The sequence below is a fragment of the Phasianus colchicus genome, chromosome 20 (assembly GCF_987193195.1).
Source record: "Phasianus colchicus chromosome 20, bPhaCol1.hap1.1, whole genome shotgun sequence".
Classification (NCBI taxonomy): Eukaryota; Metazoa; Chordata; class Aves; order Galliformes; family Phasianidae; genus Phasianus; species Phasianus colchicus.
Genome location: NC_143455.1, coordinates 8,795,627 through 8,823,130, shown reverse-complemented (window position 1 = coordinate 8,823,130; position 27,504 = coordinate 8,795,627). Strand labels below are relative to the sequence as shown.

The 27,504-nt window shown below is 41.3% G+C and overlaps 1 protein-coding gene across 5 annotated transcripts in view; it reads right to left on the bottom strand.

Moving 5' to 3' along the window:
- The window catches only part of COPRS (coordinator of PRMT5 and differentiation stimulator), a 133,594-nt gene that overhangs the window by 100,705 nt on the left and 5,385 nt on the right, over positions 1–27,504 (bottom strand). Inside the window, exon 3 of one of the 5 annotated variants that reach the window (XM_090122104.1) lies at positions 9,033–9,280. The exons of 3 other annotated variants lie outside the window; for them this stretch is intronic. In XM_090122104.1, the coding sequence (XP_089978230.1) occupies positions 9,156–9,280 (125 nt within the window). In that variant the 3' untranslated portion in view covers positions 9,033–9,155. Of the gene's footprint in view, positions 1–9,032; positions 9,281–22,863; positions 23,220–27,504 lie in introns of those variants that run through there. One more of the 5 variants, XM_090122105.1, reaches the window with a different exon arrangement.

Genomic DNA, 27,504 nt, shown 5'->3' with positions numbered 1-27,504 from the left:
TAATTCCCCTCAAGCCACTCTGTACTAGTGTATATTCTTTCACCATCTTTGCCAGTCTTGTTTTCTGGCCTGTGGGATAATTGCAGCCTGGCATAGAAAGAACGTGTCTTTTGCCAAACGTGAAAGTGAGCTCCTGTGTCATCTCCCTACTGGATTCAGTAGGGCCCATGACTGCATCACCAGCCATTTGCAGCCAGCCTGCTCACTACATGCAACTTTCCAGAGCGATTTTTGCATGACAGCCTCTGAGTGAAGCAAAGCACGTTCCAATTTTCCTGCTTCTGGGTAAAACACAAGGACTGTGTTGCAGGTAACAGTGCAGACAAATCCAAGTCTGAAACCAGTTAAACACCAGCTAAAGACAGCAAGTCAGAACAAGAATCTGGGAGTGTAATAATTTCATTAATCATCTTTGCTATCTTGGCATACATCAGGAACTCATTAGCAAAACTTAGCAGCTAAGCAGAGGAGTGTGAGTACTCAAAAAAATTGCAATTAAAAGAGGACAACAAACACCCAAGGGAAGATCAAATGAACACTAATCTGTTAAAGAAGGAACAATATAGAACCGTGGAGAACAGTTCCCTATGGCCAGGATGCACCATGCAGCCATATCCTGCCTCCAGTGAGCCCAAAGAAGTTTCACTGCTCACTCCCTGGTACAAAAGCAGGACCAAAGCATGAGGGCTGTAAGTATTACGTATGTGAGTAGGCAAAGACTGACCATACAGTAGAGTAACCCTAAGCAAATCAAAGATAGAGGTAACAGCTGGGTCAACTTGTTGTAATGGGCTTACTGTTAAGTCCTGGACCTCTGTGTATTACCAGGTTGCTCATACCTCCTTTAACACATGGTGGTCTCTACAATAAAATCATTTAATAGGCCAAAGGGAAAATGCAGCTCCCTGCTGCTGCGCAATACGATGACAAGTGGAGACAGCTTAAAGAAATCTCAGGATTTCTGGGAGAGAGGTTCACAGACAAGCATTAGAGAAAAATCTTTTGCACGGTATGTAAAATCTTGCAAGTTTGGACCAAGTTGAAAGCCAGCTGCTTGGAGATTATTTTGTTTGTTTGTTTCAAGATGTAGGCTGAGGCAGTGTTCTTGCTTAAATTTCACAAATGGAAAGTCACAGTACCAACCTGGCTTTAGCACAGGAAAACCAAAGGCTGTCTGGGTTTACATGGAAAAACTGAGACTTGAAGGAACACTGAGCCACCAGTACTCCCAAGGTATTATGATGGCAGACACTGAACTCTGGACAGGCCATTTTGTTGTGGAAACAAGAGGCAATATAATTCTAGCTGAGCTATGTTGGCACATGCTCCTAAGCATTGCAAAAATTCCCTTTGAATTCCAAGTGACTGGTCTTGCAAGGATTTTTGAAAGCCCATAGCACATGGAGCCTCATTACCATCAGTGCAACTGGAAAATAGAGAATTGTCTCCCAATGGCTTTGGTATTGAAGTTAAGGTGGAAGGGGGACATTCATAGCAACACAAGCTGAAAGGCAAGGCAGTCTTCTGTACTGGGATTTCTAGAGAAGGACATCTGTCCTTCAGGAAATAACAGAGTTCTCAGTAACTTCAGAATGAAGTAAGTATGCCTCAAAATATGTTCCTTAACCACAACTACTGAAAACATCACTTTCTAGGAACAGACTGAAAGAACCACTTGGTTTACACCTGCTCAGGACAGTATCGGACCTCCGAATAGAAAATAAAATAGCAGGTGATACATAAATCAATTTACACATAAAGACAATTAAGAAAAGGCAACTCCCATTCTGCCTCCTCCTCCAAGCACCCAACAACTCGCTGAAACGCTTTAACACTTCAGATCTAACCTCATATTTAATACTCATACCAGCTTACACCACCTTGAGGGTATATAAAATAGCCTAAATGCGAGTATAACTAATTACGGATAATCAAGAACTCAGGCTCACATTGCTTGAGGTGGAAAAAATATTCATTCCAAATCCAACTTCATTTTGGAAATGAATTTTCATGACTGATCAGCATATCTGCTAATCGACACATCTACAGTCTAGTCCTCCACGAATGCCAAGAACAGACAGTACTGACGACAAAGATGATACAGCCTGCACGTTCACCAAATTATTGGTGCTTGATGGATACTCTGTGCCCTTGGCAGAAAATTAAATGTGATTGACTGGAGTTGGAATGGATGAAGATGAAGCCCATTTCAAAAATGTGTTTTTTCTCCAAACCCATAGCCAAGAGCAATATCCCCAGCACACAATCTTATCATTCACTGCAGAATTTAATTTCAAAGTAGCTCTGCTTAGCATGCCACTCAAACACACCAGGAGGATCTGGTGTGCCAGTGCTACCATAGGTTGTGACTGTGGACATGAACTGCAAACTGAAGATGGAGCTGCAGAACACCTTGCAGTGCAGAAAACTGTGCCTCTCATCCACACTGACCTTGACAGACACTGCCACAGCAAATCTGCCTGGGATACCATGACTCAGATCCAGGAACCTGCTTGCCTTAATATGTTGGCATAAAAACTGTGGTAGTTTCAGAACATGCAGTATAGAACCTGGCTCACAGCTGGAACCTGCTTGCTAGCTCATCCTTAATAAATCTCACTTTGAGGTTTACCATTTTCTAGCTAATGAGAAAAATCTGGAGAGATAAAACTCAGTTGTTTTCTGCCTCTTAACTCAACCCTTACGTTCTGCTGCCTCACCAAAGGAAAAAAAAAAAAGCAAAAGCCCAAACACGTGATGGCATTTCAAGACTGACCCAGTTACTGTAGGTTTGGATCCTTCGCATTCTTGGCGCCCAACATTTGCAATTGCATACATGAAAACCAGCATACAAAAACAGGGATTATTTTTCCCATGGCACTTCAAAATAAAGTAAAGGTTGAAAACTGCCTGGAAATCCACACTGAATGAACACATCTGTCTGCAATCTTCAGGCTGTAAACAGTGCTGCTGGCAACCGGGAGAATGATTATTTGAAGGGAAGAAATATCCCAAGCATGGTGTTTTGCTGCACCATGCCTGTGTTTTCATCCACTACCAGAGGACTGCAAAAGTAAATGCACACCAACTAATTAATAAGTCTAAAAACTGAAAGGCCACATCCAATGGTCTGATTCCCACATTGAGACACTCCTTGGAAATACTGTACTGTGAACTTTGACAGCAGTAACTCACCAGCAACTGAGTGCTCTGGTACATGTTCTGTAATGGGGCTCAAATTTGGCTCCTGCTACTTGGCTTATTATGGGAAGTACAGAGACGTGATAAACCTTCTTTCTGGCTCTTCATTCCCATCCAGTGACCTCACATCTTGTAACATATTTGCAATGTAAGGTTACCCATTATTCAGTAGCAAGGATTAGCTGCTACAGCTAAAACCTGGGACCTGGTTTCAGACCTCAGCGAAGAGTCACTAAATTGGGAAAGCAGAAGTCTGTACTTCAGTCTGTAATAGTGAAAATTTAAACAATCACTCTGGATTTGAAAATCCCAAGCAGACAAGTGGACCAGGCTCAGCACATCCAGCTGGCTCATACAGGATACCAGCATCACATCTGTACCAGTACTGCAAGGTAACTCTGTGCGTGCAATTTAAACAGGTTCTTTCAAGAAAGAAAAGCTCTTTGAGACAGTCCTGGTACTACATGTAATCTGCAGCTAGGTTTATTTAGCTGAGCACACTGCTGCGTATCCATTTGGCACAGCCAAAGGAAAGTGCACTTTATCCTGCATTCGTCAGCGTTCGTGACGAGCAGATTCCACATAAGGGCATGAAACAGCACAAATTGGCAACAAGGTATTCATAGAAAATAAGTGAGATTTAAACAAGAATTTCTTCCTTTGTACTTCCGCCCTGAAAGGATGACTTGAGAGGACGTAAGGAAGAAAGATTTTTCCAGAAATTGCTAAGAAGCTTCTACTGAATGACAGTAAGTTTTCCTCTCCCTGCAGTTTCTGACACGCTTACAACAGCTGGGAGCAGTGCTGAGCTCCGTGCAGCTCATCCGAGTCCTCACTCCAATCTGAAATCTCTGCAAAGGAATGCAAGCTCCTCCTCTCCAGAAAGAAGAAAATCAAATAAAGAGCAGCACCTCCAGCTGAAGTGGAACTTTTCAGAGGCCAAGGTCACAGATGGAGTGAGGAAATCAGGTAGCAGACACCCAGGCTCTGTTCTCCTGAGCTCTGCAACCAAACAAGCCCAGCACCTGGAGTAGCACATTCAATTGGATGGCTCCTCAGCAGGGAAAACCATCTCACAGTGCTGTCCTGTAGATCACAGCCACGTCTTATTCTGAATACGGTCACACAGAAACCTATTCTTTTTTTAACCAGCAGATAATTACCAGTGTAGTACTGAAGTCAATGGTTACTATTCTGGGGATCACTTCTCACTGCATATACAAGATAGGAAAAAAAAATAGAGTTACGCATTAAGTACAAAACTAAACATGTTTGTAAATGCACAAACCTGTGTGGACGTGGTTGCCATATTTTCCTTTCAGTTGTAGGAAAATCTAAAAATCCATTTTGGCTAATCAGTTCAGGCTATATAGAGGCAGCCCGTTTCTGGAATAACAGATGCTCCTAATTTATCCTTCAACATCATGCCTAACATTGTCACAATTGGATGCCAAAGTCCCTAATCTGAAGCCTGTCAGAACAGAAATGGCCATGCAGAGAGCTCTGAGCCACTCTGCCATTCAAAATAAAGGGATCTATTAAAAAGGAAAAACAAAAATCAAGCCAGAAATCGCTGACACACGCTGAAAGGAGAGGGCAAAGCCACATGGACACTTAGTAAGAGTTGAAATTGAGGCAGAGGAACAGAACCAGAAATAGTTTGTTGGTGAATCAGAGGCATGGAAGGAGGCAGTGAGCAACGGAACGGCACGCGGAGTTTAAGTTTCTGTTGGAAAACAAATGCACACATTGTCATGTATGGAGAACAGAAGAAGCAAGATTGAAACAGAGCTATTCCAGGACAAGTACTTCTGTGAAAATCAAACATTTTAAAGTAATTTTCTTCATGCTGAATCTACATAATTGTTGTTTTGTTTGCATTTGTTCGATGCAACTCTTTCATCAAATAGATTGTGAATAGGAATGTTGTAAACAAGAGCACTGTAATCATATGTTGGCATATACTCAAGGAATTCATGTGCAAAAGCATTTTCACTGAAATTCTGAAAGTTACGTTCACCCAATCCAAAAAGTAAAACAAAATCACATGTGGAAAGTGAAACAGCATGTTATCTGAAGTTAAAATACACTCTTGCCAATTCCAGCTGTTCAAACATAATCAGTGAAAATCTTTGCTTTCCATTTTTCTCACAGAAACTGGGATTAATGATTAAAAGAAGTCATCAGAATGGTACGACACAAACAAACGTAGCACTGACAGAAGTCTCACACATCTTTCCCCACTCATTGTACCTACTGGTCTAATAGGGGGGATCACCACTCCTAACAACACCGCGTAGGTAGGAGAAAGGCAGAACGAATTAGGCTGATCGACCTGTTAGAAAGCTGATCATTTACAAGAGTTTAGCAACAGCTGGAGTCCAGTGACTGGAAAATAAATGAAGATCTTAGATGAGATCCCCCCCTAAAAGTCACTTTCCCAGAAGTATACATCTGAGTGGTCTTCAGAGCACATGGCAACACAAGGAGCTGACAGCACACTGTCTTTAAATGTCAGTGGCACACAGGCAATAAAAACTGGAAAGCCACTGCAGGCACTTATTACATATAATGAACGTAAAGAAAACTTGTTGTTGCAATTTACAGGTTCTTTTATGTGGAACTTGAAATGGAAATATTGATTGGCTTTATGAGGAATCACTGAATTATGTACCAGTCTTTGGATATCAAGATGCAGTAATTAAGCAAAGACTTTTAAACCTGCAGCAATTTCATCTTGGAAAGGTTTCTATCAGATTAATTGACAGCAGGTGCATTTCTCAGCCTATTCCAAGGCCAAGAGCTGACACAAAGGTACAGCAAATGCAGGTCTTTTTGTGGGAGATGGTCTATTTAACAGGCATGAAAAAGAGTGAACTTGGGTCTCAGCTGTGGTTCCTCTTGGAGCTCGCCTGCACTCCATCCTCCGTGGGCAACCCAGAGCAACATGGGCTGAATGCAGCCACAGCCCTTCTCTGCACATTGCCAGTAGAATCCCTTGAAAAGGAGCAGAGGTTTACCCCCCGCCTTCAGATCATTTGGTTCCACATTTAACAGAAGCAGTGGAGACTTCAAAATAAGAAGTTAGTCACAGAAGTCACACGCCACTTTGCTTCTGCACTTTTATATATAAATAGTAAAAAAAAAAAAAAGGCAATTTTTTTTTGTATTTATTTTTCAACACAGATAAGGAAGTTACCATGGCTACCAATCTCCAGTAGCATGGTTTAAAAGGACAAGAAAAAAAAAAAGAAACCAGACTGAAGCTTGAAACAGCCAGATAGGTCACTCTGCCCAATAGCACGGGGTGTGTAATGATGAATTGTGGCAGGAGCAAGGGATGGACTAGAAAGGTTCAAGACTGAAAACAAAAACAAGGAATTGGAGCCACAGAGATGTGCAAGCCATGTGTGCATCTTCAGACTTTTTGAGTAGATAGAACATCTCAGTAGGATCTCAAGGGCCCTACATTTAAAGAAAGTGCAATACAGGCCCTGAGGTTGGCAAAGGCGTAGTCTTACATTTCAGAAACTGAGCAAAGGAGATGTTAAATAAAAGCCTCAAAAGAATACGTGAATGCGATTCATTTTATACTGCTACACACGTTGCTCACAAGAATTTAGTATCATTTAAACAGTGTCACACATTTGGAGGAGGAAAAAAATACCTGGCTGCACAGGACAGTGCAATTCACTGTCATATCAGTGAGCCAGGCATAGCAATAATTTATTGAGAAATCAATCATTTGTGCTCATACAGCGGGGACTTTAATACTTAAATGATGAATACAAATGCAGGCCTCACTTTTTGACAAGTGACCTCTGTTCCACCTCCCAGCTCCTCCAGCATCACCCTTTATTCCCTTACTACTGATACCAAGTATTTAGAAAACATTTCCTCCCACTGCGTATACATCTGCATACCACTCAGCCCCATAGCAATGGGGAAGACCCAGTCCTTTCACATGATCTGCCTCCTCTCAATTTGTCTCATTCTAAGTTTTCGCATTACTTTAAATCATATGAGCAAACAACAACAAGATGCCCCCCTTGGCATTGGCAGCAGCATCAGCAAATTCTAACAATAGTTTGTTTGTGCGCTTTTCAACCTCATGATGGCCTCTGCGTGTCTGACTCGAGAGTGTGAGATTTGTTGAAAACCCCATAGTGCCAGAAGGACAGTCTTTGTGAAGGAGTTCTAAATATGAATCGTTTTGAAAAGCATCAGGAAAACCTCCCTCTGAAAGATGAGTGGACAAACAATTTCGTTATATATTTAAATTTTAAACAGCCCTAATTACACAAGCAAGAGTTATCTTTCTGCCAGTAAATTATCCCCACATGCCATTCAGCCACAGACCAATGAATTGCACAACTATTGCATCCCTTGTAATGAAGCAATTTTTCCCCTAGTTACTAAAGCTCTGCCTCGTACAGAAATGTGACAGTTCAAAGCATGGATGCCATTTTAATGAAATGTCATGATAACTCATTAAAGATGGTAACTATCATTAAATTGTGGATTCCCTCCTGTTCCCACGTTATGTATACAAATGAATGCTCACTTTCTTCCAAGGGGTACAGAGCTGAGCTGAGGCAGCATTCTGCTGCAGGGACTGTTCCAACAACCACCTCTGACAGCAGTCTCTCATATGAGCTCTGATTACCACAGTTAGATCCACTTTACGGGTCACTTGGAAATTAAGATTACACCAGACACGTCTTCTTAGAATGCAGGAAAATAGGATTGGAGGAATAAGTTTTAGTGCAGAGGTGTTTTTTTTTTTTTCCTCCCCCTCAGGATGGAGATGCTTATGTTCCTAATGAATACTAATTTGTAAATGGATGAACACAAATGGAAGAAGTAGAGAGGGAAAGAAAAACAGTAAGGAAGAAAAGCAAATAATTGTTACGTGTGGACTAGACATGCCTTCTGGAAAACAGCATGGGGAATGACTTTAGCAGGATGAGATGCAAAGGGGAAGCACCTGAACCACTGACACCTCCATCAGAAAGGATGCAGAGATGTGCAAACATTCCATGCTCAGAACACCATACGAGTTTTGAGGACACAAGTCCTGGTAGTCAGCAGCCCTTGTCTCCCAGTTCCCTTGATAAGCTTCTCCAGCATCCTTGCAGGAAGATCTTAGATCTCCAGAGCTGGAACACTGTGCATTTACAGGGAACCATCCTCCAACTTTGTTGCAATCCTTTATGGCACTCTTCTGCCTACAAAGGTCTTTGAAATTTCTCTTAATTGAAAAAAACTGCAACATTCAGTTATCTATCGCAGGAACTGGCAAGGACAAACATGCATTAGCTTTATTCCTTGCCACACAATCAATACTGTGTGTGACCGTAGCAAGTCTTCAGCCTCCCTGGGTATTATTTTCCAATCCAGTTTTAAAAAGTCTGTGTTTTCTACATAGACGGGTCAGATCTAATGATCCAGATCTTTGCCATTAAAAAGTTCCTCAACTCTGTTTTGTATCTGCAAGGAATTTGGCTCAGCAGTTCTGCTGGAACTGTTCATTGCTATTGCAAACAAAACAGTGGAAAAATTGAGAGAGAGGCTGAGAGTAAGAGGGCCCTTAATTTAAATACTAGATATTTAAATGCTAGCAGCTTGGCATGCCTGATAGAGTTAAATCCTTCAGCCAAGGAGATGCTCAGGAAAAGTCTCCATAACAATAAGAAAATGATTTGACAGAAAAAGATACCAGCAAAAGTGCTTGGGCAAGCCGTGCCTTTTAGCAGTCAGTTTTCTGTGTTCTCATACTGAACAGAACAAAGGAAAAGGTTGAAGGGGAAGTAAGATCACACTTATTCACCAGTTGTACCATAAGAGACATTACTGAAAAGAAAATACATCGTCACCACTACTGACAGATCAAGAAAGGCACTGAGCAGTCTCCAGCGGGTTCACTATGGAATACCTCAAAGTGTTCCTCCATGTCAAGAAAAATTACTGACATCCTCCAGGCTTCCTATCGGGATGTAGCACCGGTGGTTCCACAAACACAGCTTGGAGCACCTGGGTGAGGTGACCTCATGCCATCCTGGCGCCATCTCAGGACTTCCTGAGGAGGGAGGGCAGAGCTGAACGCTACGCTTACACCACACACCCCCATACTGCTACATGGGGGAGAGAGTTCAGCAGAGATGAAGTCCTCCAGCAGGGCTCATTTAAAGCATCACCTGTCTCCTGTCACACCTCTGTGTTTTCAGGGCTCTGTGAGCTCCTGCCTTGCAAGGAGCAAACCTTCCCACACGACCATTTGTTCCTTACGAGTGGATCTCTCTAGCTTTTTCCTACCTATAATACACTGAAATAACTTCCGAAAGACTGCACTGAATACCAGAACGTCTTTGTTGTCCCACTAGGACAACAAAGTGGGACTTTACAAAGCCAGTTAACAGACTTCACTGTTACAATCCGTACTTTAATACAGCCACCAGCATAATCAGAAGGGATGCCACAAACCCAACAGTCCTCTCCAAGCCGCTCATTTCCACTTCTGTGAGGTGAGATTCCTCACGGCATCCCTCTGGATTAAGGTATACAGTTCCCTGATTTATGCATAAAGTCATTTCAAAGAAACTGGATCTACCCACATAAACAAAAGTTACAGAATAACCTACTCCAAAAAATTCTTTATTCTGTTGATCCAACAATGCATTTCCCTCTTTTTTCCTTTTTTTTTTTCTGCCTTTTTTTTTTCCACCCATATCTTAAGGCAATTTCATGACAAGTAAATCCCAGGTAATAAATACTTGTGTTGAGTCCGATCTGCGAATTATCAAATCTAATGACATACTGACACAGCACGTTCTTCCCATCATCCAAAATTTATCACACACAACTCGAGTACCCCTAAGAAGGAAGAGTTCACCATGTTTTATTTCTGTGGTTTGAAAGGAAATGCAATTATAGCTTCGTAACTTTAAAACATGTCCATTTTGTCTTCTGCTAGGCGCGTTTGATCAGAGCAGAGCCTGCGAAACCAGGCTCCCTACTGCGGTCTCCTTTTGAGAGGGGAGAGAGTTGTTTTTGTGGCAATGATCTAGCTGGGGAAAAATGCCGAGGCTAGCACACCCTTGTGTAAAACACATTGCCAGCATTACTTGGCACCGCTGCCAGCAGGTCAAGCTTCTGCTCATGTCAGCAATCTTGGCTCTTTCGGAGGAAGCTTAGCAGGATGATGAAAAAAATCCTACATCCCCCTTGGATGAATCCTCCTCCCTTTCCTCTTCTCCCCCTCTGGACATCAGCAGCAATGTAGGTGGATGGTGCTGCTCACCTGGCCTAGAACATCATCTAACACTATTTTTAGCCACTGTTTTCCTCCTGGGAAAAGATTTACTCAGTTTCCCTGGCACCTCCCAGAAAGTTGTAAGAGGTGGGAGAAAAGTAAGGAAGCAGCACTACTAATCACGAGGAAAGCAGAGGCAGGCTGAGACAGGCTAAAGTGACTTGGTTAAACGACTGATCAGAACTCAAAATAAATCATATTAATACTCTGTCATCAGAAACAAGTACACTTGGATAGATTAATACACATTACTTCACGCCCAGTGCACCTGAACACTGCTGCATATTGACATGTTGCAACATACCTCTGTCAGGATGCTAAGTATCCCCTGGGTGCTGCACTGCCCTGAGAAAGTGCTTTACAGAAGGTGAGAATGGGCAAGGTGTGACTGCCTCAAAGATGGGGAAAGAGAAAAAAATGAAAATAGGAGGAAGATTCAAGAGAGGAAACTACTCCGTAAACCACAGGGCTGATTTGATACTTCATGCTACAGTGAACTATTTCACACTGGGAAAAGCCAGGATTCTGATCCCCACACCCCATAAACAGGGCTCTTGACTGAAAACATTTGGTGCATCAGCAGTGCCAGGACTGGGCATGCAGCTGATCCTGCTGTGTCCACAGGAGGGCAGAACCGCTCACACATTAGGCACTATGACACATCTTACATCATCTTATAAAGTCTGTGACTTCAGCATCGAATATCCCTTATACAGTTACAAACGACTTTGGTTGGAGGAAACAAAGCTTGCTATGACTAGATGTCAGGCAGCTGTAGGAGGAAGTGCACAACTCCACTCTTAAGAAAAACCTGTAAAAGATGACAATGAAATTCGCCTCTGCAAACTGCAGCTGTGGCCTCACAGTCAGGATAAGGAAATTCCAAGAGCAAATAACTGAGGAGGCAATGAGATTGACAGGAAGAGTATTTACAGAGGAGGATTTCACACAGCAACAACGTGTAATGGAAACCTGGGAGGAAGGTCCAACCTCTGCTGCCATACCACCATAATAAAACAGGAGGCATTATTTCTGGAGCAGCCTTTGTACATTAAAAGGTTGTGACAGTAATTCCAGTCTTAGAGATAGGATGCCTTATACAGAGACAGAAGGTCTAGCATTATGGGCATCATTTAAGACTAATTTCACAGACTGGTGTTAACCAAGAGCAAACGTTTTGAAGTCAGTGGGCTTAAGGCAGGTTAACTGAGAGAAAAGGCAGAGTCAACATTCAATGGAGACAGAGGCAGGGATTTTGAGAACTGCCCGTGGAAAAGCGTTCACACATGCTTTGCACATATTGCTGTATGATTAATGTCTTGCGCATGCACAAAGTACTCAAAACGTGGGCTTGAACTTGCTAACTCCAGCACTATGAGAATAAACTCGCAGAGCAGATCCTCAGCTGGAGTAAATCAGTGTAACCCTACTGAAGCCAAAGGATCTACATCAATTTATAGCACCAAAAGATCTGGTCTGGAAACATTCCAAAACCACGTCAGGAAAACAAACCCACAGGAAAAGAAAAAAAGAAAACGAACAAACAAAAGAACAAGAGGAAACGTTGCAGGGGACGTGTCTAGGGACTGCCTTGCTGGTCAAGAGACTTACAGTAGGTAACTCAGCCCCAGTGCTACACACTGCCTCTCTAGGTAGCTACTTGAGGCCTTTTAGTTAAGCCTCCATCATCCTGGAAAATCCAGTGTTTGAGACCTAATTCACTGTGCTCCTGAAATCGCTGAAAGCAGCAGGTGGGCTATAAGGAAGCTATCTGTTAGCAGCACAACACTGCCAACCTAACAGAACTGTTTAATCCCATCAGCGGGCAACGGTCAGCAGGCTGCAGAAGGGCACTGATCAATTCATGAATTCCAAGTATTGATACTTTTCCTCGCAGAACTCTGGCGTAATGAGATGTATGGAGCCAACTACTCTCATTAAGCCACCACCATCCTCATGGAGCCTGAAGGTTTCTGGCTGTACACAGCCTAGGGTGGCTCTCGGTCTGATCTGTACTGAAAATACATCACTGAAGATCAACACTGCATACAGGACAGCAGAGGCTTTATTTGAGAATCTCTGGTTCAGGACCAAGCTATTATCTTCTCATGTGCACTGCAAAACACTGAAATACACCACAGAGGAAACATATCCACAAGGAGAGCAAAAGAAAGCTTGGAAGTGATGTCCTTTCTAAATGAACTGGAAAGCAAATGCTCTTAGTGCTTTGATAGCAAATCACAAGGTAATTGTTTCTTCTCACAGATATTATTGTAACACAGACAAAACTTGGTCACCATTAAACCAAGTTTACTCAGTGGCACTTTTACTGTTCTGCTGATGTGCCAGTTAAGAAAACACTGAATAAATTATGAAACAATAAAAGGAAGATGACTCCTTATAAGCGGCATTCAATATAACAATTTTAAAAGGCCATAACACAAGTTTATTGCATTTGGCAGGACTTATAAATCCTAACTCCCATTACTGCATTGCAACTTAAAAAGAAGTACTCCTCAATTTGTCACTGGAAATTTCAAGTGTAAGTGGTCCCAGTGCAAAATGGCAACTTACATGCTCAAATGTTTCATATGCACATCACAGGTCAAACATTTGGCTAAATGCATCACTCCATACTGCTGCCTGCCCCGTGGATGTAAGCATCCTTGAGACGTTGCTATTTACTTATCCTTTTGACCAATTATTTATCTTTTTACTTAATCAGCAGTGGTTGCTGGTCTTCGGTTTTGTTGTTTTTAAGAATTCAGGCCCTCTTTAATAGCCATCATCTGCTGCTAGATCACCGTCAGCTGCAAATGCTTTACTGTTCTCCTCTATTCCCATCACCAGACCTCATTCCAACTGAAGGTTAGTGTAGCTCACTCCAACAGAGGAAAGCTGGATTTCAAGTAGCATTTCACAAGCTCATCAAAAAAGCCTAATAGGCAAGCTACAGAGAAATGTTTTTCCTGGAGTAGGTGGTCCTTTCAATCTGTTTGCAGGAAAGATAAACTGCATTTTTAATGTGACAGAATGATGGGTAAACAGACTTTTAGAGTGACTTGGCTGTGAAATCTATTTTTAAGTCCAAAAAATGCTTTTTAGAGTTATGTACTCCAGATCTGCCTTGAATGAAATGAAGCATCATTTAAAAACAGAATGAGAATATCCATAAAACAGAGACAAATTTGATCTTCCAGGATCATAAGTAGTTAAATTAGAAGCTTTACGTTCCTATCTTGTGTTTCTGTGAAAGCCCAGCAAGTAACTGACAAGCTCCATGTTTCCAGCAGATCCGTGATGATGTGATGACTCTCCAGCTCTACTGGCTTCTGAACACCAGCCTTCATTTAAGAGCTTTCTTTCAATACAAGCAATAATATTTGGACAGCTCCAATGGAGCAGGATTTACTGCTCTGCTTCTACAGCCCCTCTCACTAGAATGAGTGCTTTTGAAATACTAATGATTTTTTTAGGCCTCCTTTTCTTGATGAGGCACAGAGAGACTAACAGCTTCGCCCAAAGCCAAGCTGAGCAAATGGAAAGTGCTGTTCCTTAAGGTCACACTGCAAACCCAAAGCAGTGCTGAGAGTTGCTGCATTCAGAGCGTGATTCTCAGCTCTCAACCAGGAGCTGCTGAAGTTGATACAAGTCTGTCTACTGACTTAAATGGGCAACACACCAAGACCTTTTGGCCTTGACCCATGGTTAATCATTGTCACAAACCTGAAGGTAAGTATCTGCAGAGCAACTGTAGCTCTTCCAAGGCAGCACATCCCCAAAACAGCCAAATTTGCTTAGTGTGAACTAAGAACATGCACAGCACTAACAGCATAACCCACACTTACCACATTGCTGAAACCCTCAGAAATTTTTCAGTGCGATCTGCCTCTTCGAAAACAACCTGCCTGTGCACATTTCATGTCAATCCCTTTGTTATTACTGAGTCACATATTGCCCAGGATCCAAACTTCTATTGTTGTTCACGTTTGCTAGATATCAACAAATTAAGGACATTGGATCCCAGTCATTTTCATACCCTACTGACACTTCCCCCCCAAAAAATATATATATATCCAATGAGGACTGAGAGGTTTAAACTTGCAATCAAACAAGTATGAAACCAGATAAAGTCATGGAATAAGCTATGAAAAGGGAGACTTTGCCATAAACTTTCATTTATTTAAATCAAGTATTCTGTGAAGCCACTGAACTCCTACACAACTGAGAACCCAGCTATATTTTGATCCAAAGTAATCACTGTTAGCCCAGACAGTGCCTGTATGCTAATAAAGAATTTTTTGAAGTTCAATCTAATACATTCCAAGACATCCTTAGATTCAAAGCAAATAGAACATGAGCACTGATGCACTTTACAACAAACCAAAGACAACTGTATTCTTAGAAGTTGCATTTTATGGGACATTTCACACACTGTTGAAGCCCTTGGACTTTTTGCCAGAGCCAAGATTAACAGCCCATTTTAAAGCCTGAAAACATTTACGAACCAAAATGCTAGTGCCAATGGCTGAGCTCCTCGTGTTCCACTGAGATCAATGAATTTGAAAGCATTTGGCATCTCACACGATGGGCAAGTTTTGCTCTAGCTACCAAATCTTGATTAGTTCAAAATAGGAGAACTTTGAACACAAACTTGGAAGAGCATAGAGGAAAATGTGAGCTGTCATGGAAGTGAAGTAAATTTTCTCTCTGCCAACCACAGTAAATCTCTCTCTCATCAGCTTCCCTTCCCCACACAACCCCAAAGGAAAAAGAAAATGGAGTTTAATGAAGAAGACTGGACCACCTGATGGTGTGTTTCTGACCAGTTTTGTACAATCTCTTGGGAATTTCAAGAAACATCATAAACAAAACCAGGTGGGAAAGTGGTTTCATTTATTTTCATTTTACAGAGAAGTTCAGACTGAAATTGAGTTGTTTACAAAGCTACAGGACCTTCAGGGGCCAGAAGAGAAGCCTATATGTCAATCTAAAATCCACAGAGCCCACATATCACTAAAAGCAACAGTATATTTATGTTATGGGCCCTGAATTAGCAATAAATAAAGAAACTCTGTTAGGATGCACAGGCAAAAATCTTTGTTTACACAGCTGCACCAACCCAAAGCATTTTATAAAACTATGCGGTACCTAAAAAAGGTTGAATCACAGTCTCTCCTATGAAAGAGTTTCACAGCAGCTCACAAAATGTGAGGGTCACCAATACACAGTTTTAACTACAAATTAATTTTCAAATAGGTAGAAGGTGCTGAAGTTTAGCCCAGATAGAGGAGTAACTTACAACGCTATTCCCACAAAGCTGACAAGTCATTTGAAATTAGTACTTCATCTCACTGAGAAAATAAAGAATACCTGTTTGCACTACATAGAAAGACTCAGCTAACTACTGCTCATCACAGGTATTCACAGAAAGTGAGCCACTACGTCCAAGGCTGTTGATGGATTAAAGTCATATTAAGTTCCAAATTGCCTCACACAGGTACAAAAGTGAGGACATCACCTGCTCAGATAGAAGTTGTAGGACCTGTTATACAGGTAAAAATAGAAATGGATGAAAGATCAGAATATGAATAAAGAAGAAAACACAGGGAATTGATCAGTACATAACAGATATACCCCAGTGAGCCGAGTCCTTCCTCCTGCATTGCTGAGTTCTACCTATTTACTTGTGTCAACCCCAGCCTCCCAGAACAGAGGAATTTCCTCTTCTATATGCTGCATTAAGAAGTGATCACGACTGCCTTCCACGACCCTGGCTTTGCCAGAAGCTGCCTTTTCCAATCACACAGCAACACCCAGCCAGATTACCTACACACGTCTGTGATTTTATCTTCCCTAAAGCTGAAAATGGATGTAAAACACAGGAAGTTGACAGAATTTTTTTTTTAAATCTGATTTAAAAAAAAAAAAATCTTTCCTAATATGAGGACTATTTTTAGCTGATCTCTGCTATGGTCTGAGGGTTCTCAGATGAGCCATAAAACAAACTTCAGGAAGATCATCTGTTTTCCCTGTGCCTACAGTTCCCTAACTAGCAGAGTATGATGAGCATGCTGACAGATGTCTCAAACATCTAACTGGAACAGCTTATGTTGGTATTCCATTGACACATTAAGACTAGTGCCAGCACAATGCCAGATTGGGATCATAAGAGGAGTAGGCAAAAATATGCAAAGGCATCTTAAACTCAGGCAGACAAGATCTTCCTGTTAGATTCTGACCATTAATTATTTCACCTTCATTGACAGCTATTTGCATTAGAGAGATGTTTGTGGCCAATGATTCAAGCTACATCTGCTGGAATAAGGCATGAATCCAGGTGACGTGGAAATAACCATCGTTCTCAGGGCTCTGGTTAGAAAGCTATTTTTCATCCCAGTCCAACGTGCATTTTTGAGAACTGAACATTTGTTTCATTCGTAACATGCCTGCTTTTATGGCACAGAGAGAAACTAGTAAACCAAGACCAAAGACTATACAATAAATAGATGCAAAATTAAATGCAGTGAGGGATCTCAAGGCAAGTGCTTGTTCAGGAAGTGGAGTCACAGAGTAGAGGCAAAGCATGCACTGAAAACTCACACTTAATACAGGGATATACATCTCTGAAAAGCTTCATTAATCACTTGTCTAAAACTCTTACTTCAAAGAGCCTCATTCTTTACCCAGAAGCCAATATAACCTTGAAAATCTCATGTGATTAGTCTTCACAGCATCTCTAAAATTAGCCATTTTCCCTTCTCTTCATACTGCCTTGAAAAGGTTACAAGATTATCACCAAAGCAGTAGTAAAGAGCAACCAAGAACTTAGTGCTTGGACAGGAGGTCTCCTAGAAGCACTCAAAGACTGGCAGGACAATCCAACTTGCATGCACCATCCCAGCTACGTGTTTAAAGGCTCAGTTTGTGGATTTTCAATAGCTCAGACCTCAAACTTTGGCAGCAAGTCCGCTCATACCAAAGGTGTTGTGACTGAAGCAGCATAGCTCCAAAAAATAAATCATTAATGAGCTCGGATACATTGTTATGCAACTCAAGAGCATGCTGTGTACTCAGTATCAATGACATCTTGGAAGAAGATGAAAGACATTTTTGTCAACACGCAATTCCAAAGACTTATTAAAGAGAGCTTCCTTCTGCTATCTCCTTCCCTTGCAGGAAGAACAATTTCTCTCTCTCTTAAAGCAACGTGAAGTACTAACAGTGATCTGTCCTGTTCTCTATGCTGCTGACGCACAGCAATGGTTTATGTCAACAGCAGTTATTTGACAACTTGCCCAAAGGTTTAAACCCACCAATACTGTATATGCAAACTGAATAGATGTATCCTTGCTTCTTCAGTCATGCACACACCAGAAGGAGCAGTGAATACTGTTAAGGAGATCAGCCTAATCCTGGGATTTTTCAGGAAGACTGGTGTGCTCACTCAGACTCTGCTTCCATAAAGCCTCCCTATGGACACAGTACAGTAACTATGTGAACACATACCTACCTATTTCCTCCAGCCAAGTTGGCTATTTCTGTACTAGAGTCTGATGCAGAACAGAACAGCTCAGGAGTCTATCCCTAACAGAATAAGCTATGGTTAATACAAATATGCTTACACTCTTCTCCCCTTTTAACCCTATTAACAAAGAAAAGAATGGTTCAAATGGTCTGTTTCACTCAATGATAGAGAGGAAGGATGCTACTGTGCTGGGATGAATGGAAATGAACTGTCACCTTCACTGCATGCATCACTGAGGAAGTTATTCCCTTCTCTATACCTCAGCTGCCAATCTGTAAAACAGAGTAACACTTACTGGACTGTAGTTCTTTAGAATGAACTTTATCAACCCACACATAAAAAAACCCACAACTTCCTCCATTTCAGGCCTGTATGTGCCTTGAATAAGGCATTCCCACTGCACAGTCCATACTGCACCCTTTGCACGGGTTACATCTTTGCCTAAGGTTTGCTAGCTAGAAAGAAAGCACCATCCCCACCCACAGACAGAAAGATGGCAGGAAGATGCACCAATGGCTAACACCTGAGCAGTAAAATTCCACAAGGAGTGAAGCTCCACTGTTGCTTTGTTGCAGCGCCTGACAGCTCTTCTCAGCCTGTTTTCTGCCCTTGGTTCTCTGACTTCTGCTAGGCCAAAGAAGAAAGGATGCTATCTTCTCCATGACAATCATTATTCAGATATCACAACAGCCAGGCTGAAGGTGACTGATTTCCATGGATATTCACTTCAACAACAAACTTTTATCTTAGAAACAGAAACTATGGCAGTTGTCATGCAATTGAGTTACCATAAGACCAAAGCATCCCTTTTTTTCACTGCAGACACAGGGCACACACCTCTTCAAAATGGAAAGTCATTTCACAAAAGCAGTTTCAAAACTACAGATAAATAAGTCCAGTATGCTGCTTACCTGCCTGCAACTTTGCCAGTGATTTGAAGACCAAGTTGAACAATATCATCAATGAGAATACTTCTTTAAGATCCAAGGGTCTCAAGGTACTTTAACAGGAAATAGTCCACAACATCCATGGGAGATAAGTGTCATTATTACAGCATATTCCACAGTGAGGTAAGAATTAACATACAGTAAAATTAATTATCAGTAACATTACTACAGCAAGTCAGAAATATAATGAAAATCTGATTCTCAGTTCCCAGCACTACCTGAGCTGGGCTGCTTCCCCAGTTGCACAACTAGCACAGAATCCTGCTTGTTTCACTGCTGCAGGATCTGAGAAGAGTTGCTCAGAAACAGCTCTTCACAGTTCAAAAGAGATAATTTTTTTTTTTTCTTGACAAAAATTCAAAATGCCAACAAAAGAAATCCCCTTTGGCAGGAGAGATATTTACATTTGGAAATGCTGCCAGGGTTATCTTGTGGGAGTTGTAGCTTAGGCCCATAAAAGCTGACAATTTGCTACTGAATGGCTGCATTTTTACCTTGCCACAGTTCTACTTTCTTAAGCAGCAGCTCTCACCAACATTTGATCATGGGAGACTATGAAAATATTCATACCAGGTAGCCCAATCTAAGAGAATATAACGTGAAATGCCTTGCAAGAAATTTGACATTTCCTAAAAGAAGCATACTTCATCATCTCAGGAAGTAGTAGTTCAGTTCTCAGAAATTAAGTATTTCAAAGGAAACAAACAACAGCAACAAAAATATTTTATTTATTTCCTTCCTCAAATGGCTACAATTGAAAGAAATTCCCAAAGTGTGTGTTTTTGTTTTTTTAAACCTACTATTACACCTGAGCATTTAAGCTGATGTTTGAGAAAAAAAACATCACTGGATGCTCCACAGCTTAAAAAGGACCACCATTTTTAAGTAATATTCAGAGGATACCATGATGCACTGTTCTCCCTCAGCCTCCCAGCGCCTTGGATCCTTTTGCCTGTTGCGTCCACATCCTACACTCTGTTTCATATCAAAACTAAAGCCTGGGCACAATGACAGCAAAATGAAGCCTTGATCAAGCGCTCAGAGCTCTACTGTAAATACATCAGATAGGAGAAGATCTTCCCATTTGCCCTCTAAGCTCTGGATCAAGTCCAGGACAAAGAGAAGTTTATTAATGCGCACACATTCCTACTGGCCTTTGAGCTCTTGGACAAAAATTGCTTTAAACAGGCCCCTGTAGAGATTGAACGAGCAGAATTCAAATATTTACATCGAACAACAGAGTTAATTACACTTCAAGACATTAGTAAGATTCACTCTGCTGCAACCTCAGCAACATACTACAGCAAACCAGCAACATAAACCATTTTCCACCATCTGAGGTGGGCAGCTTTCCATCTGGGTTTCAGCGAAGGCAGGAATGTCTCTCTGTCTCTGTCTACATACAATAGAACCTCACTAATCAGCACTTCACTAATCCACACATTTTATTAACTTCGCCAAAAAACTCGCAGCCTCTCCCTGCCCCTCAGCAAAGGTTTAATAGCAGAGACCTCAAGCAAGGTCTTTCATTACCTAAACACATTTTTGGGCAAACGTTGCATGCATTCAGTCAGACATTACAAAGCACCTGGATAAATAATTTGAGCAAAACTAGAGTTGGAAAAGAAAGAGATGGATCCTGTGTACATGTGGAGAAGAAAACCCAAGGCAACCTAGAGCTGCTCCTACAAAGCAATATTTTACCAAAAAACAATCCCTTAGCATCTCTCAAGATTTGTCTTTCTGTGAACAAAATAACACAGACTAATGAAATTTACTTCCTTTTAAGTTAACATTATTTTGACCACTTACTTACTGGCTCACAAATTCAGTGACTTTCAAATAAGTCTGCCTCCAGCCACTTCTGAACACTTCATTCTTCCTTTCTCACAGTAGTCTACATCCTTTCAGTGGAAGCCAACAAAAACACAACTACATTTTGGAATGAAAAGTTTTGTCCAACCCAATTTCTTAGTTGTGTTTAGTGGCTCCTCGTACCTCTCTGAGTTGAGTCATGTAATTCAGCCCATTAGCTCTTAAAGTTTGTGGCTCTGGAAGATTCAGTTTTCAAGTCTAGTAGATATTACCCAAATGCTATCCTTGAAAACAAAACTAAATGATAGCACATCATTAATTACATTTCAAAAGACACTTTTAAACAAGTGAGAAGATAACCAAGTATACCAAGTTGATGGCTTTTTCCTATCAGCTATGCTTGCTATAGGCACGGAGCATGAATTACACAATTTATAAATTATGTACAGGCATTTATAGAGCATCGTAAAGGAAATTCACATACAGAAAACCAATACGTTGGATGATATTCACATTGATCCATTTCTACATTTTTGTATGAAATATTTATCCATTTAATTACACACAGAAAACATCCATACTGAGAGTTGTATATCCAGGAAAAAACATCATTTGCTAATGCCTGTTTCCCAGCAAATAGGAATTCAAAAGCCCAGGATTTACACCTTTGTACAGTTCCTCAGCAGACTGGCCAAGCACTGAATATTTGCACGAAGACAACAGACAGAATGAAATAATACACGTTATTTAGCTTGTTCTCTCACCTAAATTAAACAAACCAATGGGTTAGAAGCCAGATTTATGCAAAATACAGTTAGGCAACCTTGGAAAAATTCACCTGTTCAAGACATTTTGGCTCCCAGGCAATGCTCTGACCTTTCTGTCACTCAGAAGGAGTGAACACCTGAGGACTCTGCCAACTCCACTTCGCTTATGACCACATTCACACCTCACCAAAACCACCTCTGTTCCAACTTCTGTGGTGTGTAGTGCAGTGCAAGCACTCACAAGTTCTGGAGTGCCAGATCACAGTTACAGGCAAAGATACAATACAGACCCTGCATATTCCCCTTGAGATTCAAGGAACAACAGAAGGAAAGCCTCTACAAGTAGATGGAGAACACGTAGGAGGGGACAAAGCTGTCATTTCATACGTTTGCTCAAAAGCTACATACATCCCTGCTTCATATAACATCTTCCATACCACCGTGCTCCAAAAGAGCACTCACTGTAGATGCTCTTGCACAGCACTCATTTAGAGTCCATTTTTATAAACTATCACCTGGTGGACAAAGAATAGATGCAGACAGATAAAGCCAGTTTGTCTCATCCCCATTTGACTCTGGGCTCCTCACAAAATCCTACTTCCCTAGTTTGGCAAATCTCAGATGAAATACTTAATTCTGCAAAGCTCTTGGCCCTGGCAGCATCCCTAGTTGTAGATGCATTGTGCTGGATTCACAGTGAGCAGTGCCACATCCGTTAGTGTTCTATCTCAGTTTATTACATAGACTTTGATATTTTAGATTAATTTGTGCTGTTAAAATAAAGAGGCATAGAAGAAGCCCTGATGAACTGTAACTTTAAGTGAGACCAATGAAAGGAAGAAATCTATCAAGCAGTGGAACTGCCACGTGACTGCATGCTCAATATTACTGACATTATTCTCTTACTCAGTAATTCTGTAAACCTTTGCAATTCGGTCAAAATTGGAAAAGATCACACTGCATTTAAATATTGACTGCTGCTTCTGCCCGTGGGAGCTGAAACAATGTTGAGACATTCCGGCTCTCTAATCCAAGATTCCTCTTGCCTCTCGTTGAATGGCATGAGACTGGAAGGACGGACAGCATGGCTACGCTTCCGAGGAGACAAAATTCATCAGGTCTTTGTCTCCACCTACTGTTAGAAAGAATAATACCTGCAGCTCCTTGAACGACACAGGTATACAGGATTAGCCCTTCTCTAGACGACCCAGAAGCTAAAATAAAGCTTCTCTTTGAAAGGGAAGAGAAGCACCAGGATCTGCCTGAGCACAAACCAGGGAAGCCCCGAAGTCCATTAAAACCTCACTGAAATTGTCATGCTGATGACACAGAAGCAGCCAGGCTGCACAGTGCACAGATGCAGGCGATTTGATGCTTTTATTTATCCAAACCACACGATGCTTGCAATCCTCAGAATGTTTTCAGGTAGCAGATTCAAGTGAAAGAAATTGAATTTCAAAAAAACCCTCTACATTATTGGTGAATAAGCTTTTCCAGAAACATGCACTGGCTGGGCCATGCACGTGTGAAGGTGCATGCTGGAATCACTTCATTTTTCCAGTGAACCATCCTGACTGTTGCAGATTTGTGAGGACTTCCAGTTGTTTTCAAAACTGCCTACAGGATTTAAATAACCAGTTCCTATCAACCTAGTATAAAAAAAAGAGGATATGAACACCAACATGACATAAACATTTCATATTTTAATCCTTTTCTCACTGTGGAGAATTATATTGACTGTTTTTACTCCACCTTGAGAACATGCACAGAAAATAAAGGCTCTTACAGAGGAGAAGGACTTAAAAGAAACAACTTCCAGTCAGCTGCTCACAGCCCTCAGGAAAGTCAGTACAGCAACTACATCTATATTTCATCTAGAATAAACAGTTTTATAGAAGAAATAATAGGTTTTATGTATGCATCCAACCTGTAACGGAACTCGCAGTTGACATGACTTCACTGGCTGTTTTTCATTTTCACTTAAGGAAGCTTTCAAGAACTCTCTCACAAGAAGGATGGGAGCCTGCACAGATCAGTGCCACAAGCAGAACGTTGGGGTCCCACATCCTCCTCCTGCGTGCTTGCAGCTGGCAGAAAGGAATCACAGCATGCCTTCCCAGCTGCACCAGCCAAACCCAGACAGGCAGGGCTGCAAGGAAGGGAGTGGGGAATCGAATCCCCAGGAACGCCATGGCTTGGCCAGATATGCACGCTCACAACTGACTGAAAGCTATCACGTATCCTGACATTGTTTTCTTGAAGGAGAAAGCTTTGCAGCTGTAAAGCATATAAACTTAATTCAGCAAACATTTTCCCCTTCAATTCTTATTATACGAACACAAATGAAAAAGTCAGAAAAGGTATGGCCCAGTTTGCATAATAACCTCAGAGGACATGTCAGGAAACACCTAAGTGCACACTTCTGTTCTCAATATAAATGGAACAATCCCTGTCAGAAGCAAGCTGTGTCAGAAGCACTCGATCTCTGGCCTTTGCTGGGCAGAGGCACTGCTCCTGGAAGCCAGATGACAGAGGAAAAGGCTTTGGTTTTATTTCCTCTGCTTCACGTGGTTCTGTTTTTATAACCTTGCTAATATTGTTGTTTGTTGAGCTCGAGAAGGAAAGCTGCACAGGAATTGTCAAACAGGATCTCACCAGCAGGCTTATGTCCACTCCTTCACGTTAAAAATAACAGGTTTTGTTTTCCAACAATTCGTGAACATTCTGCAGCAACTGGCCATCACAATACTGTGGCAGTACCTGTAGCTGCAGAGGAAACAAGGCCCAGCAGAATAATAATGGCATTTCTGCACCATAACAGTCATTCCTTCTCAACTTTTTCACTTGCTAGACAACAAGTACAAGGGCACATAAGCCAACTGGCCAATAAACACAAACATGCATACTCTTAGTAACACACAAAGAGACTCACAGTAGTTACAGTTCAAAGTTAACACACACAGGGTGGGCTGCACGAGTTGTACGTTTCTTCCCAGCCAACTGTTGGTCAACTCTGCCCTACAGCATAGATCTGTTAGATCGACTGAGATTTAATTCACAGGTGTTGTAAAACACAAGCATATGTCTTGGGAACAGCTGTATTTCTGGCTTTTCAGATTCCTCGTGGCAACGAAGTTCTACCAAGTCATGCGAATTAAAACCATTTTTTAAAGTTCTATTTGATTACAGTGAAAGGAGAGGAAAAACAAATATTCTTTTTTGAAATGAGATGCACTGCCATTCTGGAACTAGAGAAGCTTTGGTAACCATAGCAACATACATTTCACTGTAAATTTTAATAGATAGTAAATTTGGTAAATCACAGACCAGCATTCAAGGCATTTTTCCAACAGATCCAGGCTTTTCAGTACATGAAGCTATTCATGTTTACTGGCAGCGGCCTCTAAAGCACCCTTCAACAGCTACCTTTCAAACATCATTTTCACATCAGCCTTGACAAAGAAAATTCGCCAAGTGGTTTTAACTTCTGCTATTATTGCCCTTGACAACTTTTTTCTTCTTAAAAAGAGCGTTCACAGTTATTTATTTTACAGGCAGCGTTCTGCAGTGACTAACTCAAATACTGCTACGAGTACTTGAAATATTTTGTCTTCCAAATCCGGTTCAATATCCCCATTACCTTAAAACTATTTGCTGCATGGGCAGAATATTAGTGAATAAAACCAGCAATGAGCCACAGCAGAATATCTTCATCAGAACACCTGCAAAAGACTTTCTCAAATTCACTGTAGAAGATAAGGCTGCTGAGCAATAAGAAACATGCTGTTTATTATTAGTGAGCTGGATTAAGCATTCAGGCATGGAGACATGCTCCATCACTGAAAAATAAACTGCGTTTCCTCCCATAAATAAAGCACTCTGCAAAAAGCTTGAAAATAAACATCAATTTCAAAAATCCTGAAATCTCTCAGTAACAACAAATCTTAAACATGATAGAGAGTCCTGTTAATAACAAATCTGTCAGATCTTGAATGTTTTAATACCTGCAGTCAAGAACTAACCAAACTAGAAGGTAAAAAGTGATTCAGACCAGGGAAGCAGCCTGTTAGAAGAATACAGAACGCATCGTACTGTTAAACACAGCATTGAGGGCAAAGGGAATTACTGTACTAACAAATCCAGTACTGACACCACACCAGACAGCAGCAATAACTTCTGAATTAGCACTGCAGTATTCACAGGCTCCACCACTGTGCATTCATTTCAGATTACTGTTTGTCCAGCTTCAGACTGTGACATAATGAGCTAACTGCAATTGAAACCTGCAATCTTCATTTATATGTTCTTCTCTACTAGCACAATGCTTCCCTGATTTATTGACTCGTCTTTGGAAGTAGCAGAGTACAAAAACACCTCCGAGAATCAACCATCATCTCACTGTCTCCCTTCTCCAGCCCAGCAGAAAGTTGCACCTGGGATAAACGCTCACATCCGCTTCCTTAAGGACCCAAACCCTGTACGACTGATTCATTGGCTACGGTTTGAAATCCAGCACCAGGCTATTCTCCCCATCCACTGAGTTTCTTCAAGCTGGGGGGCACTCCAGGTACTACTTTGCATCGCATTTTCACATTTATATTTTTAATTCTGTATTTATAGCTTTAATTTGCATGTGAAGCTTGTAAGATCTACAAAGCCATCAAGGAAGATTTTGTTTTGCCACAAGAACTGCTTGGCTGTATCCTGAAGGACTGAGGTTTAGGCCACATGACCAAAGGGATCCCTATGACAAGTAGCCATTACAAGTTTAAAATAGAAGCTATATTAGTTTCATCCCTACACCCTCCTCCCTTTCCCTAGGCAAGTTTTAAAACACGTTCTACACTGCAATGCAAAAAATCAGATAGCTTTTTATATGAGGCCCAGCACAATTTAGTAAGATGCAACAAATACAGCAACTGGAACCATAGAAAATTCTCTGGCTGTAAGCAGAACAAAGTAACAGGTCTGCAGAGCATAAACTCCAGGCATTCCTTGTTACCCTTCTGCCTTCACGAAAGGTGCCATTTTGGAACACATATGGTTCTCAAGTCTTCTGATGTTATCCTTTTAGTGGTATGTGATATCTGGACCAAAAAACTTAGCATGCTTCTCTTCTGACAAAAAAGAATAAGAAAAAAAGATTTCTGGAGTTCAGTCCCTGACTTGTTGCAAAGAATTCACCCTGAGGCACCACCAGTTCAGTATTAAGTCATGCCAAATGCCTCAATATGAACTGGCTTCCAACTGCACTGGCTTTCAGTGGCTGCCCATCCAGGCTAGGAATTACTTCAGCTAAAGTACTGTGCAAAGTTCCAGTCTACCACCATTATCCCTAAAAGTTACTTAAAAATATATGCACATTCAACTGAGAAATCTTTGACATCTGATTTTCAAGTAATTTTCAAATAGATCTACGTACTGGCAATATGTTCCTTGTATGCCCTGCAATGGAATGTTTTTACTTCAAATAGCATGAGCAGACTGAAGGGTCAATGCTGTTAGTTTGAACTGTTGGTTCATTTTACGCTGGTTTTAATTTAATTCTTGTATAGCACAACATGCTTGTGTCAACACAGAACAGACTCAGTGCAAGATGCACAACGGCAGCTGAAACACTGCAGTGCAGAAACACTGGAATCCATGAGCTTGGTTTCAGTCCTTCCAAGGAGATGCTTTCTAAGAAGTCTGCATCTGGTTTTCTAATCCCACTGAAGTCTGACAGTGTTCAGATCAAACCTTACATTCAGCCCCTTCCCTAACAAGCATCGCCAAGATGAATAAAACTAGGTTTGTCAACATATCCCTAGAGAGTACAGTGCTCCTCTGCTGTACAACCCAAATGTCATTTTTTGCAAGGCTGATAGAAGTGATGTCAGTTTTAACCTAAAAGATCTGTTTTCAGTTTTCCTTTCAAGTTTACAATCATTTAAA